The sequence below is a fragment of the Brachionichthys hirsutus genome, chromosome 20 (genome assembly GCF_040956055.1).
Source record: "Brachionichthys hirsutus isolate HB-005 chromosome 20, CSIRO-AGI_Bhir_v1, whole genome shotgun sequence".
NCBI lineage: Eukaryota > Metazoa > Chordata > Actinopteri > Lophiiformes > Brachionichthyidae > Brachionichthys > Brachionichthys hirsutus.
Window position 1 is genome coordinate 2,213,370 of NC_090916.1, and position 19,927 is coordinate 2,233,296.

Genomic DNA, 19,927 nt, shown 5'->3' on the forward strand with positions numbered 1-19,927 from the left:
CAAAGTGATCCAGAATCCACGATCTCTTCTGGAACATAATCATTTGTTCCTGTTAATATTCCCAACATTTCATCAAGATCCATCAAGACCTTTTTGAGTCATCTTGCCAACAGTCAGACAGACAGACACACAACCTCCGCCCTGCCTCGCCTCGGCGGAGGTTATGAGCTTCGACTACCGATACACACTTATTGGAATATCGATGTGTATGTTTAGTAACTAAATGCGCCAATGAAAAACATTGATTGTGATTGTTGTGTAAACTGTCCCGTTGTCATTGCTTGTTGTAAAATGTAAAAGCACTAAATTATTAAAGAGCCCATGGAGTGAGTTCCGTCATTACTCAGATGTGTTTTGTGAGCAAACTCCAGGTGTTTGGACCAATGAGCACGTTTTCACAGCACAAACACGATGGTTTTGTTCTCACGTCACTCAACACTGTCAAACTAAGTAACAACATCCACTCGTTTAACCCAGAAAACCCTCGGCGAGCTTTCGGGAAGGAGACGATTCTCATCGTTCGAGTTACCATGAAAGATAGATTTCTGTCAAAAACCAGTTCAGACGATACGTTAATCCCAAAAAAGAGACAAATATCGCTTGTTAAAATTACTGGAGTAAAAAAAATAAAAAAGACACTCCAAAGTACAGCGACTTGGTAGTGTAATTTATATGAAACAAACAAAGGAACAAAGTACCACGTTTACTGAATTTTGCAATGCCAAAATACATTTAAGTGGAATTTTGTATATCGGTACATTAGAAACACAAGATGAAAGTCCTGATTCGTTATCTTTAAAGACCAACGGGCGCTTTAAGAGTTTGGGCAGAGTCTGCTTCAAACATTACACAAGATAAAGTCGTACCACACAACAGGCTTCTTGTCGATACGTAAAAGACTCGAACATGTAACTTTGGGAACCTTTTATTGTATTTTCTCATGTATGTGTGGTTTGAGAAACGGATACAGAAATACTGTACAGAAAGTACGAGGAGTTCACTGAATACATGACAGAATAATAAACTAGAAATTAATCTGCGAGTCGCTAGAATGTTTAAAAGTAAGAAAAAAAAATACAGCATCCGTAAAAGTTAGAGAACCATAATCCTGATAACTACTGGTCAAGCCATCACTGATGAATCTCAAGCGTCTGTCTTTTCATATTCTGGACACCTGCGGAAAAGAAAACCTCCCCTCATCATTTCACCAACAAAAGCATTTATGATAGAGATAAAACCAAAGTTCAGCGCATGACACGTCAGATAAATTATTTTTTTATAATAAATATAAAATGTGCAAATTCAGGTTTATTCAAATAACCTAAACTTTTGAGCCACACTGCTGTGTTTGTATTGCAGAGGTCAATGAAGGTTTTTTTTTTTTTATAATCAAATGCAGGAATGGCAATAGGGGAATATTATTCTAGCTGAACTGTTCATGCTGAAGCAATGATGGGGGGTAAAAGTAAAAAGTCAGTTTTACCCTTTAGGGTAAATTTTCGCTCATCCAAATATTTTTGAAAACGTCTACCGGTACTCTTTGGAATAAATGGCTTGCTAAATAATAAGACTGGATAAAGATTAATTGAGTAAAATACTTATTTGGTAAATGGCATACCTCATAAAGCCATTAAGAGTACTTCACTACAGTACTCTTACTTAATCAGCAGAACAGACATTTCTTTACTTTTGATCTGTAATGTTTGAAACCGTCTTACCGTCAGTAACATTTCTGCTGCTGTCTTTTACCGAGTCTGAAAGACTGACTCCTCAAAGTTTACCTTGGGATCAATCAATTATTCATCTATCAAAGAAGGGGACGTACCTTTCAATGAAGGGGCAAAAGGAGGATGATAGTCTTCTTAGAAATATTTGGTTCGGTTGAGAGCTCTTTGTGCCAGCTGGCCGCTCTCATCCGTTATTCTCTCCCAGTCCGTTTGACCCATCACAAAACCGATAGCGCGCTTTCGATCCGCTTCCTTCTGCTCTTCAAGATCAGCCCATCGGACCTAAACGAAAAGAGCAGGCTTGTACTACAAGCAGGGAATGGACGGACAGAAGCAAAGCCAATAAGGCGTATTATCCAACACTAAATTACTCTAATAGAATACATTATGTGTTTTCCAACTGGGACAGACCCCCCCTACCTAGATTGTTGCATTCAGTGTTTTATTGATGCATCGCTGGCAAAAGCAAAACAAAACACCAAAACCTAAATAAAACTGAAGAACTGGTTCTTGGTCAAAACAGCTCAGAAATGTTTGTTCTAATGGAAGTAGTTGAACGTGATGGCATCTCAGTGTCCACCAGCACCACTGCCAAGAACCTGGGGGGGGGGTTATCTTTGATCAGGAACCTGTCCTTTCAGTACCCAGATAAAGCATATTTCCAGGACTGCGCTCCTTCTCCATCGCGATATTTAAAAAGAATCAGGCATATATTAACCAACAGAACAGAGGAAGTCCATTTACCCTTTTCTTCCCCGGCTCAGACATGCGTGAGGCGTAGTCGTCTGGCAGCTGGAGGAAGTCATCCAGGCCTCCCGGGTCTTCCCGCTTCCTCTTCCCGCTGCTCCCTAGACCGTCCAACTTGTCTGGATGGACGGAAGATTCGTCTCAATGTTGACTCTGGACTCTCATAAAGCTTTAACCTCACTCTTTTCAATGTGAAAAGCAGCCTTCATGAATTCCCGATGCTTTTCCTCATTTGAGCATTTTCACACTTTATACGAATACATATAAATGAATATAGAAATTGACAGTTTAAATTGAAGTCATCCTTAAATTCCAACACAAAGTTCAATGGAACTTGCCAACAGATGGAATGAATGAACAGAGTCACTGATGTACTTTGTTAGATAAAACTTTACGCTCAAGGGATTTAACAGAAACGTTCCGGCCAAATTAAGGAAACCCAACTGGTTGCACATCTGCATGTAGAGAAGGGTTTGGATCACTGTCAACTTCAGACCTTTGGTCACCCTTGACTAGAGAATGAAAGGTTTTACAGAAAGAGACATGCTGCCTTTACCCAACTAATCACAAATGATGACTCTGTTTAAAACTAATTTACCCCCCCCCCCCCCCAAAAAAAGGAGGAAATAACACCAGCAAAAATACAGAGGCAACAACAAGGGGATTCGTTTTTACGGTGAATGCAGCCTCTGCCAGTTGCTCCTGCTTGTTTCATGGTATTTTCCAGCTTTTATAGCCTTTTTAATGTACTGAATCATTCTCTGGAAACATGCGAGAGTTTTCAATTCACTGTGGCATAACTGCAGCTTTTACTCTGCTTTAGATTTACACATCCACATGATCTGGATTCTGATCATCACTAAAATGTAAACATCTGTTCCTGGTCACACTCCCAACATTTCCTGGATATTTCATACACATCCGCCCCTAACCTTTTGAGTTACCTCTGCATTGGCGGATGTAAATTAAGAAGAATAACTTCCAGAGAGGATGACAGGAAGCCATCTTGGATATATAGTGTACGTGTTTTATATTTGTATCGATGTACATTTGTACATTTCCACCTACGCTGGCCTATTTTTCATGTGACTTTTTAGTCTTTTTCCTTTCTTGCACAGAGAACCTCAAATTTGATAAATTCCCCTTGTGATTCTGATTCTGATTGTGCCATTGACATTTTGTAGGCATTTTTGGAGTTCTGCACCACTACAAGGACTACAAGGAATGAATCACTGCAGATGGGGACAAACTGAGTACTGGTTGTGTACAACGTTACACACTCCCGTTGTGTCACCGGCCAGTGCTTACATATTTGATATTCATTTTCTTCTGTTTTTGTTATTGATAAAACAAAAAAAAATCAAAAAGAAAATCAAGGCACTGAAATTCCGGGACGTAATTTTCATTCACTTGGAATTTTTTTTCTTCTAATAAAGGTTGCTGCATTTTTAAACACCTTGAATATAAATAGAGACAACATGGGGCAGTAAACCCACTCAATAGACAACAAAATAGACCTACCGAGCTTTGCCTCAGACGTGTCCATCTCCCATTTGCTTTTTGGAATGTAGCCCTACATTATACAAAGAAACACTGCCATGGTTAAACAAGTGATGGAGGGAGGAGAGGCAGAGAGAGAGGAGAGGTTGGATGAAAGGAGAAGACGTGTTTAACAGCCACTGAACAACGGAATGCAAATGTCTTGATGCAGAAAGTTGAAGCACACTCTTCGACTTAAATTAACTCTTTCAGTGCCAGCCATTTTCAGCTCAGCTATATGCGGACTGCCCCCGGTTGTTGCTCATTTTGCCCCCTTTTTCAAGCCCCACAGAATATGCTTTGCTGTGACTATGCAAACACCGAACCTACCAAATGAAAGATCACGGTCTCTTCTTTTCATCAGGAAAAATGTTCCTACCATTTTTCTGTTCCGGAGTTATTGGCCATTGACGAGAGGCAGAATTGAATGTCAGGGTTGGGTTTAGATATACGCTGATGGCATTGAAAGAGTTAAAAGCCAGTTATTTGCCCCGTATAAAAATCACTGCTGTGAGAGAACAACAATTCAAAGCCAAATTACCTTTCGTACAAAAATAATTCAACAGACCTCTAATCTGCTCTCGAGTGAGAATATAAAAACATTTTCATATACAATTTTAAGATAGTTAAACATAGATAGATACTTTATACATCCCAAGTCTTCAGCAGCTTTTTAAACAAAGACAAAGACAAACAGAAAACGGACAGGTTCTGGAAACTCGGTCACTGTAGAATATGTTGTAAAAAGATAAACACTTCTTGTTTGAAAATCTGTAGAAAACCTAATGGGATCCTCGCTCAGTTCGAGACTCTTTATATTTATGTTAACTCAAGATTCTTCATTCAAAACCTATTTCGGTTTCTCCATTGTTTTCAAAAAAGCGGTCGCCATGGCGATTCATCACTAGAATTTATTTTAAATATGCCAACAAATCCAACAACAATGTGGCTCTTACTGTTTGAATATATTTTATAAACGGTGAATAAAAACCATGTCGTTGTAAACCTTTGTTTTCTCTCTTTTTTGTGGAAACCCGAGTATAAAACAAATGTTTTTAATGATCTCCAAGCAGAACACATCTTCTGCTCACAGTTGTCTCAAAGTAATATCAAATACAACAACAGGCAGGTCAGGACCTGCATTTTACAATTTCTGATGTTTGTTTTTGTTTATTTGATCACTTTCCTCAACTTTCATATCTCATTCTTCCTGATTAGACTTCCGCTCAAGAGTCAGATGAGTGAAGCTCACTGGGGACATTAGCGAGTCGCAGATAGGTCAGTGACGCTCCACCGGTAAATGTCCACTCAGTCCTGAAAGGAGGTCTAACCAGGAATAGATTGACAAACAGCAATAAGGGTGACGTTGCATTCTAGAAACTTTAAGACTGAAAATTAATACTTTATTTGGCATGTTTACGTTGAATACAAATCACATGGGACCAAAACCAAAGCACGGACTATGAAGATGCACTGAAAAGTGTCTTTGAACAGCATCTACTCAGATTAAAATCTAGAATTTGACAAACAAATCAAAGGCTGATGAGCCAAACCGAAGAAAGGAGGCACCTTGTTTTAAATGCCCACAGATTTCCTGGTATGTTTGGATCATCTATGCACATAGAAGACATGAATAACTGTGTCCAGTTAGCAGCTGCTGCATGCTCCATCCGCACAAACGGTGCAGAGGAGCACCTCAGAGTAAAACGATCCATCGCTGTTAGACGTGGCCACAGTTACAGCAATTTGATGCAGTGTTTGCTCTGCACATTGAATCTGAGACATTTAATCTAGTGACATATGCCTTCAGTTTCTCTTCTAGCTTCTTTGTGCATGCATAAGAGAGCTTAACCGTTTCTACATGAGCCATACAATACTGTAAATTGCAAGCACATCACCGTTTGTTGAAAAGTTTGTTTTGGTACACAAGAAAAAAACATGTTCCGTTTAGAGGGTGAAAGAGAAAAGTTAAATTGTTGCAGCTTAATTTATAAACTGAAATTCACTCTTGAACTTGGTCGGCAGAGAAGAGCTGCAAAGATTTAGGCAATGCTTCAATTCAATTTTGGTTAATCACTAAAATAAAGAGCCGTCATCGATTTCACATCATCTTATACAAAATTATAGGAAGCATCCATCACAGGCACTTAAATCTGATTCAGAGTTGCGGTTAGACGTTTGTTCACACAACCTAATGTTTTCCTTCCTTTTTCTTATGAAAAAGATTACCATGAACAAAATCATGAAATTTATGCTACAGTTCTGTTTTAATATTTGATAAAGGGGAAAATTCCATGAATTACAAAAGTAACGTTTTGAAACATTTACAATCTTAATAAACAACTTAAAAGGAAGACGACACTTCGTACAAGAAAAACAAATATCTGAGAATGAATGCGTTTGCCAAGCGTTTTCGTTGCTATTAGAGGAAATATTTATCTCATTGTAAAATGTATACAGCAGATAAATAAATGCCACTTAAGTCTGAGAATTTTATTGTGAATCATTGAAGGTTTTGGTCATTTCATCGTAAAGTTTTGCACGCTTGCAATAAAAACATTTTGTACAAGATATCTTTGAAGATATGCTTAAGGACGACCATGTGAGAAGTCATTTAAATGTGCTACTGTGAAAGAAAGAAGACTTCAGCATAATGGTCCAGTCTCACGCAAGTCCGGGCACCTTTCGCCGTACCATTGCACTCGAACAACAATGAGACTGTTCTCAGTTTGGGCTAAAACAAGGACAAACCGAAGGAGGACGTCTTGAAGCTGATTCATTGGTTGATGAAGTGCTGCTGATATAACAGCATTTTAAGACTGAATTAAAACAGTATTTTGAGCATCTTCATTTCGCACCAATTTTTTTTGTTTTGCTCCCTCTGTAGTAAATCAATGAAGTAAATCAAATTCCTTTTTTACACTTCCCGTATTTTGTTGATTTTAATTGATTAAAACTCAACTGTACATTAAAACAGAACGGCTAATAACGCGTCACTGGATAAGCGTTTTATTTGTGGTAACCACGGCTAAAAATGGGAGGAAAAGATGCTGAAATCCACGTCTATAAATTGAAACTGTCTGTCCTACCAGATCACTCTCTTCTTCCTCGTCTCCCTTGGGTTCCTTGGGCTCGTCATCGGGATTGAAGTCTTCCATTTCTACCTAATAACATACTCGGATTATTTTGGCTCATGGACCGATGAATACCTTTAATGCTATGAGTGTTGATTAACAAAACCAGACCTCTTCAATGGCTGCATCCTGAAGCAGAGATCGGATATCCAAGCGCACCATGTGACGTGGCGAAGCCTCCCAGTTGTTGGACATCTGTCAACACAATTCACCAGGATGACTTTCATGTGTTCTGTATGAGCGTTGGCTGACTTCACTCTCACATCATGTATCTGAAAGCCAACTGATCTTACAGACCTTCAATATATCCTTAAGTGTGCGCCCATGGACATTTCTCTTTGCACAAGTTTGAGTGTCTGCGGTGATTTCAGCCACGTACACCTTGAAGAAAAAAAACCAAATGGGATAAAAAATTATTAGTAGAGAAGAACGAGTAGAGAAATGTATTTATTTTTCTCCTTGAACTAAACTCACCTCAAAGCCTTTTGTTTTAGCTGCACTCCAAAACTGGTCAAAATGTTTAACCTTGTCATTAATGGTATCCAAAATGATGAAGGGGAAAAAGCCGTCATCTAAAGTCTTCTTAAACGTTTTAAGCATGCTGCTCCGGTAGGTATCCTCCATCTCTGGCTCATACTCGTATTCCAGAACCTGGAAGACACGCCTTATGTATTTAAAGGTTCAGAATGTCAACCAGAAAAACTGAAATATGATTTGATGCTGCTCATCGAAGACAAATTAGATTTATGATTCCATGCATCTTGTGGAAAGCACCAGTTTGGTCCGGATACATTTTAATCAGGCTCACCTTGGTTTTGACCCCTCGCCCTGTGTCTGGATCTTTCTGAACTTTATCCACCTCTGTCATGAAATAGTCATCCAGAACAAGAACTCTTGGAGGGGCGCCACCACAATCCACTTCCTTATCCTAATTGAATATCAGGTAAAAGCAAAGCTTTTATTGATCACATTTCTTTTCAGAACAGGTAATGAGACGTAGAACTGAAAAGCATTTCTGTTTTAAATGGTTTAGGTTTGACTTATTATGATTGAATGGTTTGAATCCACTCACCCGTATGAGCTTTGCAACGTGGCTTTTTCCACTTCCTGGAAGCCCTCTCATTATCACGACAATCTGTCAAGATATATAAAGTGAGTACTGAATAAAATACAAATAACTTTGTGTGCGACCACTGGAAAACAACCAAATGTGCATCCTCCAAGACAGGTGATTCCATAATTCTTTGCCTGGGGTTGTATGTCTCAAATACTTCTAAAAGGTAAAAGGCAAGCAACTTGTGTAATGTAAAACACGTAGACAAAACAAAACACATATTTTTGGCTATCTACTGAAATACTAAATTCAAAAAAATGGTTCAATGGTTGTATTTGTTTAAACCCATACAGCGTTTGTCATCCACAGCTGTTAAAAGGTACTGAAATGGTACCTTGTGTTTTTTCTGTGATCCTGCTAACGAACAAAAGAAACAGACAAACGTCATCAAAAACACAATCTCCTTGGCGGAGGTAATGATGTACCCTTTCTGGCCGAGCTAATCTTCCTGGTGGTTTGAGGATATCATCGATATTCTTGATTTCAGGCTTCTTCTCAACTCGTGGGGGTGGCTGAGGTGCAGGCGGGAGGGTTGGAGCAGAGGGAGGTCCTCGGTCCTCTGGATAACTTCTTCTGTCCACTGTGCAAAATTATTTGCAGTTCAAATATTAATCTAAATATTGTAATTTCTCAACCTTGCACATTTATTTCAACTATGGCTGCACGATTTGGGCCCAATAACATTTCACCCCCCTAGCCCGAGCACCCCTCTAGCCCTTGTTATCAGACGTAGACTCCACAAGAGGGTGGGGTGTGTGTTGGAGGTCGGAGGAGAAGATCCATACACGCAAAATAATGTAATTGGGTTGTTGTAAAGCAAAATCGAGAACATTTCCACGCAATTCTCCTGCGGATTTGGACAACACATTATTTGCAAGCAGATCGTGTTATTTTTGCTTGTTTAATATTAAGTCAATTTTGTCACTAGCAGAAAATGGCAGTAATAACAAGATTGACGACGACTAATACTTCCACGTTTTCAAAAGGAGCGTGATCAAATCAAGCATGTAGTTTCATTTTCAGCCAAAAAAGAAATGTGCTGCTGAACTGCTGTGGGAACTGCAGGCTATATTCTTTTGCCAATGCATAAATGTCTGTGATAATTACTTACCCATAACGGAACTTATCAACTAAATAATGTGACAAACGGTATAACCATTTACTGGATAAAGATTTCAACCAACACCCCTCATAGCAAGTCAAAAGGCAAGAAGCAATCCAAAAGAAGGGTAGGGTTACAGAGAACAATTGAGATTGGTGCTTGTTTGTGTTACTCCCACAAACTCAAAACAGTTCCATTCCAAACAGTATATCTAAACGAAGTCACTACTGGAAGTACAAATACACTAGATTATACCTGTTTCTGACAAAGACAAACGCATTTCACCTCAAACGAAATGAAACCAGGTAAAAGGACACGCAAAATATCAACCGTCTACCAAAATACTGATTTAGCCTTAAACCCCATTGCAACCCATATGACACAGGCCATGTTCACACAAAGCTGGGTTGTTGTTTGAAAACCGAATACCCCCCCCCCCCCACTTAGAATTGTTTTTTTTAAATCCACACAACCTCGTTAAATGTATTTTTTTTCCATCCAGACCTAATCGCATAAGTGCGTTGTTAAACACATTCATAAGCATACCGAAGCATTCAGCGGCAGTAGTTCCCCAAATCCCATCCAATCAGAACGCTCCCTCTCTCGTCGTCACTTTCGCAAAACATGAAACATGGTGCCAGGGACATTCGTTTTAGAATATAAACTCCACAAATAGACAAAAGGTGCCTGGACAGTTAACGCCAACGCAGTTTTGAAGACACCCATGCTAGTTCTGAATGTAAACGCAGATCACACATGCGACATGCGTCAGAGCAGGCAGTGACATTTCAAAATTTGAGTAGTATCATTGGTCCACTGTGACCTGTTTGATAATTTCATTGGTCTGATGTGAAGAGGACGAATGTATTGGCAGCATTTTTAGTTAAAGGCGGAGGGTTCAAAGCGTGGGGGAAAACGTAGCGGACTGAACTTACAATAAGGTGAGGCGCTGTGGCCGTAGCGCTCAGATCCACTACGGTCGAGTCCATCACGCTCATATGGAGGTCTGTCATTGCCAGGCCTTCCATAATGTTCATCTCGATCCCGACTGCCTCTTCGCTCCTTATCTCGAAGGTTCCGGTCTCGCTCTCTGTACCCCGAATGTAATGGAGGTTCCAGAGGAGATCTACACAGAAGAGAACATTTTAAAAACCTAATTTATTAAACAGAGGCTTTGAAAACAGTCACACAAGTATAGCCAATGGCAATGTTATACAGTACCTGTCATCCATATTTGACTGAGTGCTTGAATCAAAAACAGACAAATAGAAAGGAATATTACATATGCTCTAAGCCAGCACGCTTTCGCACACAAAACGAAATCAGAATCAGTAAATTACCTTCCGTCTCTCTCTCTTGGGGGGTAACGCTCCCTGTCAAATCTTTCTCTTTCATATTCAGACGGAAGCATCTCCCGGTATAATTCTCTTTCTCGACTGTACTCCCGCCGGTCCAGAAAATGGTCCGATCTCTTTTCAAAGTATGGGTCTCTTCTGTAGGGATCTCTGGATCCAAGATGTTCTAGGACAAAGGCACATAGAAGTCAAATAACATTGCTTAGAACATTTCAAAAAGAGGAAGACTCTGGAATCTTTACAGACAGTAACTCACCTTTTTCATAGCCTCTGTTTGAATGCATTGGGTCAGGCCTCAAAATAATCCTTTCACCATAAGGGGTCTGCTCAACAGTTGCTCCAGGCTCTGAAACATTGAACAATACCAAAATTATGAATCTTAAGGCTTTCCATCCCTTATAAATGTGCTATTCTTTGCTGCTTCTACCGTGTCCATGTCCATAGTCCACCGTCTTTGGAATCACCGTAGGAGTAGGTGCAGCAGGGAGAGTTGACTTGTAGCCTGTGGCAGCAGATCTGGTATCCAAACTCAAAGCCTCAGTTAAAGATGTCTGTGCAGCAGCAGTCATTCCCTGTGAATGAAAGATTTCATATAACAGATCAATAAAATATACTTACTGGAAATGTCTGTAAATGTATGGTAAATAGTGTTCCAAGCATCCAACAACTCACTTTCAAAAGCTTGACGTTCACAGAGAGACACACCCCTTACTCACAAATTAATACGTGAAAGCGTAAATTACCTTTAGAACATTTCTGATATCTGGTGGGATCTCCAGGCCTAGGAGACCAGCAGGAAGCTCTGGCAGGGTGTTAGTTGCAGCAGGATGAGGATCAGTACCAGGTGTCTTCGCCTCCTTCAATTCCCTGTAAACCCAAAACAGCAGAATTCAGGCTCAACAAAATATATAAAGTAAAATAGCACTATATTAGCAAAACACTAAGCAATAAAACATGCATGTGTAAACATGACATATAGATCATGGATGGTGAAGGACAAGGAAATACCTTATAAATTTCAGCTCCTGAGCAGCTTTCAAGATAATCTCATGCTGATGTTGGGAGAGTGCGAGCACGTTTTCCCTGCCCGTTCCTTCTGGTTCGCTGTCAACTGAGCTCTCTGGCAAGTTGGTGACAGGTGCAGCAGGAGGTACATTTGGAAGTCTATGCAAATGAAGTTGTTCCCCATGCTCTTCAAAATGAGTTCTGCGATTTTCAAAGTCATCAGGATACCTTCTTTCTGGTAAAGCAGGAAGTCTTGACGACCTTTCCCATTCTGAAGGGGAAGGCTGGTATCCTGGCTCACTCCTGTAGTCGTGGATTCTAAGCTCTCCTCTTCCTCTGTCATGTTCATCATGTGGATATGGATGACCTCTGTCTCTTTCATCCAGCCAGTGACCGTCTCTGTAAGGCTCTGCTGGTGGACAGCTCCTCTCAAGAGAGGCATACTCTCTGTCCCGTTCAGCACCATGGTACTTGGCCTCATTCAAATGGCCATCAGGATGCCGCCAGTGATGCCCTTCTTTTCGATGACCGTAATCCTTAACATAACCCTCATTGGATTCCACTTCATAGTCCCCATGCGGTGGACCTGGCCGCATCATGCCTCTAGCCATTATCCGACCCGAAGGTCTCCGCTTCACTCCTCCGGAATCCATCTCATGTGGATGCAGAGGGCGACCTCTGCCATGTGGTGTTTGCCAATCTAATTCTCCCTCCATTCCTTCATCATACGGCTCTTCCACTACATCCTTCAAGTCTTGATGAGATCGTGGCACACGATGCTTCCCTCTTGCCGCATCATGATCCATCAGATAGCCACGAGAGTCATGTGCTGGCTCCATTTCGGTGTAATCACTCTCCAAGTTATGGCCCAATGTCTCATGATCAATTGGCCAATGTTGTGCATCTGGGGGCTGTCCATGTACTGGGTGCATGTAATTAGGATGACCACGAGGGGGACGCCCTCGGCCAGGTGGAAATGGGGGTCTCATGCCTCTCATTGGAGGTCTCCTCTCTCCCCAATAAGGGTCCACATCCTCCGAGTACTCTGACTCCGGTCCCCCTCTCCCCATGAAAGGCGGTCCCCCTCTACCCATTGGAGGTCCCCCTCTACCCATTGGAGTTCCCCCTCTTCTCATAGGCGGTCCACCTCTTCTCATAGGCGGTCCACCTCTGCCCATAAACGGTCCACCTCTACCCATAAACGGTCCACCTCTACCCATAAACGGTCCACCTCTACCCATAAAAGGTCCACCTCTACCCATCGGCTGTCCACCTCTACCCATAAAAGGTCCACCTCTACCCATAGGCGGGCCTCCTCTCATGAATGATGGCCCTCCTCTACCCATAGGAGGCCCACCTCTTGGCTCTTCATAATACTCTTCCTCTGTTTGGAAGTAATGTTCCTCTGGCATCCACATGTCTTCAGGGGGCATCTCTGATTCCTCATCACCAAACTCTTCATATGAAGGTTCTTGCCAGTGAGACTGTTCCTGTTCTTCTGGCGTCTCCATATCTTCCTCAGATGGTATGCAATCATAAGATGTTTCTCCCATATTTTCTCCAAGTGATACAGTATTTGGTTCCGTAAACTCTCCACAGACCATCTGGCCACGCCCTCTTCCATGAAATTCAACAGGAAATGATGGCTGGCCACATCCAATTCCAGATTGTGGAGGATCTGGTCTTGACTGGATTTGGCCAGAAACTTGTATCTCCTTTTGGATTCCAGGGATTGCTGGAATCAGTGGTTTGTTCTTTGTCAACGGTCCAGCTGCCTTTGGCAGATCTTGTACAGTAGTATGTTTGGACCCCACAGTCGATGTGGTAGTAACAGAAGGTTTACTGTTATCAGCTTTGGGTTTTTCATTGTTAGAAGCATTCTTGTCACCAGGCTCTGCGGGTTTTTTGTCCGTTTTTAATGTCTGAGGAATGGGGGCATTTGCAACAAAAAAACCTTCAGTTCCAAGCAAGTTGTCATCCATCATGTCTTCAGCATTGTTCTTTTTTGGTTTTGAGTCACCCTTTTCTCTTTCAGACTGTGGCTGCTCAGCTGATTTTCCTGGAGTTTTAGAATCACTTGTCTCAGAATCAATACTGGGTCGATTAGTGGCAAGTTTTGCATCAAGTTGGGGACCAGGTTGTTGTAGCTGCTGGGGAACAGTTGGGCTAGGGTGCCTTAGTTGATGCTGAAACTGAGACTGCTGACCAAACTGTGGTTTGTCAAATCTGGGGGGAACATCAAAAGGTCGCTGTGTCTGGTCAAATCTTTGGGGAGCATCAAAACGTTGCTGTGTCTGGTCAAATCTCGGGGGAGCATCAAAACGTTGCCGTGTCTGGTCAAATCTGGGGGGAGCATCAAAACGTTGCCGTGTCTGGTCAAATCTCGGGGGAGCATCAAAACGTTGCCGGGTCTGGTCAAATCTCGGGGGAGCATCAAAACGTTGCCGTGTCTGGTCAAATCTTGGGGCACCATCAAAAGGTTGTCTTGGTTGTTCAAAGCGTACAGGCCTATCAAAGCGCTGCTGTGGTTGGTTGAACCTTGGGGGGACATCAAAGCGTTGCTGTGGCTGATCAAATCTTGAGGCGTTTCCCCTACAAGCAGTACAGTATAAATTGCAAGAAAATATTATTGTTCAGACAAGTTGTTTATATTCACTTACCTATCAAGCAATACATTAATTCATTGTAAAATTTAAATACTGAGTATTAGTTAATAATAAAAGCTTGTCAACGCTGAATTAATGTTTTTTTTATAACATAGAAAAATAAACTGACCATTGACCTCGGATGTTGTTGAACCTTGGTGACTGGCCAGTGGGAGGGCCAGGGGGTCTGACTATTCCAGCGGGTCCAGCCCCTCTCAAAGGGGGATCGATTGTTGGAGCAGCACCAATCGCTCCATCTGGGGGTCCAGCTGTACCAGCGGGGCCAACTCCTCTAACAGGGGGTCCGGCAGGAGATTCTGAATGTGGCCCAAAGCCATCTGGCCGTGGAACTTCAGGTCTGGGACCCGAAGTGACAGGTGACTGCTGCAGATCTGGTTTTACAGGCTGTTGCGGGATTTGCACGTCTTGTCCAGGGTTTTGGCCATACTGTCCCACAATACCAGGTTTATAATGGTTAGAGGCAAAGGGCACCATGGCAGTGAGAGTAGCGACCCTTTCCTGAAGGTGGGCATTGGTGGTGTTCATTTGCTCCAGCCATTGTTTCCACTGGAGCGCATAGTCCTGCAATTGGTCTTTGTGATGATAGGTCTGGAACTGCTGATGCCACAGGATGAACGAGTGATGCCATTCTTGGAATAAAGGTAAGAACTGCTGCAGCTGCATTTCATAGTGCTTCAGTTGCATTTCAGTGGACAATGACTGTGATAAAGACGTTGGGGAAAATATGCTGTTGATTTTGATTAAAGTATTTTGCAGGTAGAACACAATTTACTGAAAGGGTAAGATCCTCTCAGCTTTCTTTTGACTTATTTTCAGTTGAAATTATCTCAACTTACCTGTAGGTTTGCAGGTGGTTGAATAAGCTGGTGGTATTTTTCCAGTATTTGCTGAAGTTTTTCATGTTGCTGCATGAGAGCTTGGTATTGTAATCCTGCTCTCTGCTGTTGAACTTGCTGCCACTGTGCTGCTGCAGCCTGTAACTGCTGGAGACGGGCAGCTTCTTCTGGGTTTTGTGGGACCTCAGGCTGTGCAGACCAGGCAGTATTGAAGAGAAACATAGAATTCTAATTGAAGGAAAGTTTTTGGCAGAACGGTACAATAATACCTCGACATATGCGCATTCCAAGATACGAGCCAGCCAGATGTTGACGCTAGATGGAGGAGCGCTCCGAGCGGTAAAGCTGCGAGTGATTTGGTCATTATTCGGTACATGTGTGCTCGCTTTCCGTCCGTTGTGTTGTAAAAACACCGACCGAGTGCGGTCGTAAAGTCCTACTGTCGCAAGTCGCATAGGTCTTAAGTCGCCAACCCGCTGTACCATAAATATACTTCTGCTGTCTGTTATATACAACAATGATGAGTGTTTTTGCATAGAACAAAACAAACCCTGTATTTAAAAAGATGAGTAGAGGGGGTCGTCGAGTTACAACCTACGCGTCTGTTCCACCGAACTCGGCTGTTGATTTTTGGTCTGTTTAGCATGTTTTTACGACACCAGAAAGCAAGCAAGCGTATCGAGTGTGCATATGTTTCTGCGGTCTCAACCATGATGTCTTCCGGGAGGTAGTGGTCTCTTTCCATTGGAATATTTTTCGTATCATGACGCAGCATAATATACTTACAGTAATTTAACACGGGGCGACTTATGACCGAGTCGGCATACGACAAAAGCCTCGGAACCAATTGTCGTCGTAAGTCGATGACCCCCTGTAAATGTTAAGTTTAAAGGGAAGTACATATCTGGGCTCTGGGTGGTTCAAAAATATAAAACAAGTACTATTTAGTTATTATTTTTGCATCTAAATGAATAAACTAAAATCAGCCAAACTTTTATAATCAGAATAAATTATTTTTCTTTTCTATTAAAGAAAATTATTTACTGCCCGATGACTCTATAATAGCAAAGAGAAAATACTATTTATTTGTGTTTATGTTAACATAATACATATTATAGCATCCCTACAATCTAAATTTTAGACAAATGTTTGATCAATTTAGTTAGAAAAAAGCACAACCTGCCTCCGAACAAGAAGCTCAACACATCACACATATGTACCACTTTTGAATTCACATGGAGTATTCTCATGGCTGTCAGTTACTGTGTGTTGTAACCTCATAAAACATTTGAACTGAACTTCAATCAAGAACTGAATTTTATTAAGGAAAAAAGGTAGTTTACAATACCAGCAGTAAAGATAATCTGAAACAAACCGTCTTTTCCCATACATAAAGAGGGCTGTACATAGAATACTTTTTGTACTCTGGGGTTTTAGCAATCATTGGTGTCAAGGAAAACAATGGAATCAAATTTGATAGTGAACATACTATGTACACTTGCATAGTACTTGTGTAATTAAGAGGACAAAATCTGAAATGTGTCTCTGACTTTCACCTGGACTGCCTGACAGTTAATAAAAGGAAAAACTGCCAACTTATTCAAGTTAAACAGATTTCACGCAACGCTCTCTGAAGCCAGAAAGCCTTTATTATACCACTTTTTTCCTATCTGAACCAAAACTATCTCAATGGCACCAAATGATTAGGATGAAGTCGAGTTTGAATTTTTACCTTTGCGTCCGCCGGAGGTGGCGGTGGTGCTGGGGGCTCCTCTTTCGGAGGGGGCGGAGGAGGGATGCCTTTCGGTGTCTCCGAAGGAGGAGGAGGAACCGCTTGTTCAGGGGTTGGTGGCGGCGGCACAAGACCAGCGCCATCTTTCTGATTCTCCTGGGCTTTCTCTTGCTTTAACTTCTGCAAATTCTGAAGATGATGCTTGTACCAAAGTTGCTGTTGCTCCTGATGTAAACAGTTAAGAAGACATTATCAGACACAACATTTGCCGTGTTGTAGCGCACCCATAAACATTTTATCTGGGACAACTGCTATTACAATAAAAATTAAAGTGAACCACAGCTCAAACCAATCAATATTTTGCAACAGGCACACCAAAACAAATATTTATTTAATGAAAGTCGCACATGTCTTGATCTGCTCCCTTTGGATACGTGAGCTTTTTTTCTTTATTTCAATGAATGAGCCAAGATTTAATTGTGCTGTTCCTGTCTGTATGTTTCTCCTTGCTTGTTTTGCTCATTTGTTAGTGTGCAAAATGCAAAAAATACCGGCAAAGGAGATGGTTTGTCGTCTTTAGGCTGCGCATCGCTGCTCTCTGGCGGCTTTGATGAGGGGGGCTCTGGAGGCTGAGACTCGCTGGGTTGCTTTGGAGGTGGAGGCTGTTGTTGTTGTTGTTGTTGTTGTTGTTGTGCGTGACCGTGTTGAAGGTGTGCGTGTCCCGGTCCTTCTGGGCGCCACGATGTCCCCGGATACCCACCTGAATGTCCAGCACCGAACGCATTAGCATGATTACCATGGTGCAGCACGGATTGTAGCTGTTTCTGATGCAGCATCTGCAGCTGCTGCATCTGCTGGCGGTGTTGCTCCTGCAGGCTGGAGAACAGGGAGGTGTTGGACGGGGGCTCGAAAGTGCCGAACCCTCCTCCTGCCTGGCCGGCGGGGACACTGCCGAACTGCATGCGGGGCCCTCCGTGGTTTTGCGGCTGTGCGCCCCCCGAATTTCCCCAGGACGGATACATTCTCAAAAGGCTCTAGTCGGTGTGCGCGGCCCGTGTCCACGAACAGCCCGAGCGGCTCTATAAGCTAATGGCTAACGCTGGACACAACCAGCTGTAAAGGTTCCATTTTAAGTTGCCGCCGGGGGCAGCTGCGTCAAAGAAACATCGTAAACATCACTCTGTAAAAATATCAGTTATAAACAGAAACTAGCCGCGCGAAAGTCTAGCAAACAAAACAAAACAAATCCGTGAAGAAACAGCAACGCCACCTAAAGTTGTAGGCCACGCATGGAACTCATTGATGACGTCATGACGTTGCGCGTTGCGGCTGCCCATATCCGGCCACCCTAGTCGGAAAAAAATATATGAAGGAATACAGTATTAATGATAAACTTGATTAAAAATAAAATAAGATATAAAAACGAAATGTTTTTGTTGGATAAAAAAAAAAATACAATAATTAATTTTGTCATGTATTTAAAGTAAATGTGTCAGGTGCTTGTAGAACTTCACACAGACAGAAAGAACATTTAAATGCTGGCGATCAGAGGTTATTACAGCTGTTTTCAGCCAGCTGGAACTCAAGCTAACAGAGATAGTTAACATTCCTTCACGAAAAAGGCAAAAGGTTGTTCAAGCCATCAGGAGTGGGTCTTTGACAATGAACCGTATATAAAGCCTGCCATAGTAGAAAATATCAGACATATGGCAAACTTTATTTGTGAGCAAAATCCAATTGAAGGAGTTAGGCAGCATTACAGGATTCAGACTTTTCTTTTATATTTGTGGACCCTAAAGAGTCAGGAATTAAACAACATTTAACACCTTACAGAATTCAACAAGTTGCAGTCCACGATTGCAGAAAAAAAGCAATCATTAGAACCCCCCCCTTTTTTTTACGCAAGTAGAAATGTTGTCTGAAATGTTTAAAAATGTGTCAAGTTTATGATCTCATGCTTGAAACTTTAAATGGCACCACAGTGATATGAATACATTACATATTTTTAAATGGACAACTTCTGTTGTACACGAAGACGACTTAATTACAAAGCTGAGATTTTCATCTTCTCCTTACTTACCTGTTTCACTATCGGTTGAAGTGTTTCAGTAAAATCAAGGCGTTTTACTACATCCAGATGGGAAATGCACTCAAATAAGGAAGGGCCGACATGAAGGGGTCCAGCTGTGGGGAGAAAATGACAACTTTTAAGAGTCATTATCAGATTCCCACATTTAGGTTGATAGACCAAGTCACTGCATTTAGCTGAAGCTGGGATATTTATATAAAATAGTCTTCAACAGAAGTTAATAGGAATATTTGTTGATTCTTTATAAATCATCGAATTAACCACTGGCTTATTTTTTTTTTATTAATGCGTTGATTTAGATGAAAATGGAAATCTACGTGTTTGTCCTGTATGGTATGTTAAATATAGTAAGGAAAATGTTTTTTAAGAAAATGTTGAGTTTCTTCTTGTTAAATACATTTAATGACACCAACTGTCTAACTGCACTGTAAAAGCTTTAACTAAGCATGATCACTGTCAATGTTGTAGCAAACGGGTTTGGTACTTTTTTGTTATTTCAGTGATACATCAGTTTTTAGTCTGACAGATAAATTAATTCAATTCAATTGTTATTTATATAGTGCCAGATCATAACAGAAAGTTATTTCAAGGCACTTTACAGGTGTAGCAGGGAGAGACCTGCAGGGAAAGACAGAACCCAACTTGTCCCACAAGAGCAAGAACTTTGGCAGTGGAAGCGAGTAAAAACTTCCTCTTATTAGGGAGAAACCTTAGACAGAACCTAAGACTCATAGTGGGCGGCCATCTGTCTTGACTGGTTGGGTTGAGAAAGAGAGAGATAGAGGTAGAAAGACATAGAGGGAGAGACAGAGACGAGGACAGGTAGGAGAAGAGTCCAAAACAAAGAGAGGGAGAGAGACAGAGCAGGAGCAGACAGAAAC

The 19,927-nt window shown here is 41.5% G+C and overlaps 1 protein-coding gene across 1 annotated transcript; it reads right to left on the minus strand.

Moving 5' to 3' along the window:
- Positions 1–918: 918 nt before the first annotated feature.
- Positions 919–17,979, minus strand: LOC137909187 (YLP motif-containing protein 1-like). The gene is made up of 23 exons (XM_068753618.1): positions 17,509–17,979; positions 16,958–17,182; positions 15,226–15,414; positions 14,499–15,088; positions 14,154–14,315; positions 11,727–13,958; positions 11,462–11,585; positions 11,146–11,290; positions 10,975–11,064; positions 10,704–10,884; positions 10,585–10,608; positions 10,299–10,489; positions 8,687–8,841; positions 8,220–8,282; positions 7,956–8,075; positions 7,622–7,798; positions 7,445–7,528; positions 7,259–7,342; positions 7,103–7,177; positions 3,996–4,047; positions 2,472–2,593; positions 1,826–2,009; positions 919–1,174 (listed from the first exon to the last, which is right to left on the minus strand). Exons 1-22 carry the CDS (start codon positions 17,977–17,979, stop codon positions 1,863–1,865), a joined length of 5,703 nt encoding a protein of 1,900 aa, XP_068609719.1. The 3' UTR covers positions 919–1,174; positions 1,826–1,862.
- Positions 17,980–19,927: the final 1,948 nt, after the last annotated feature.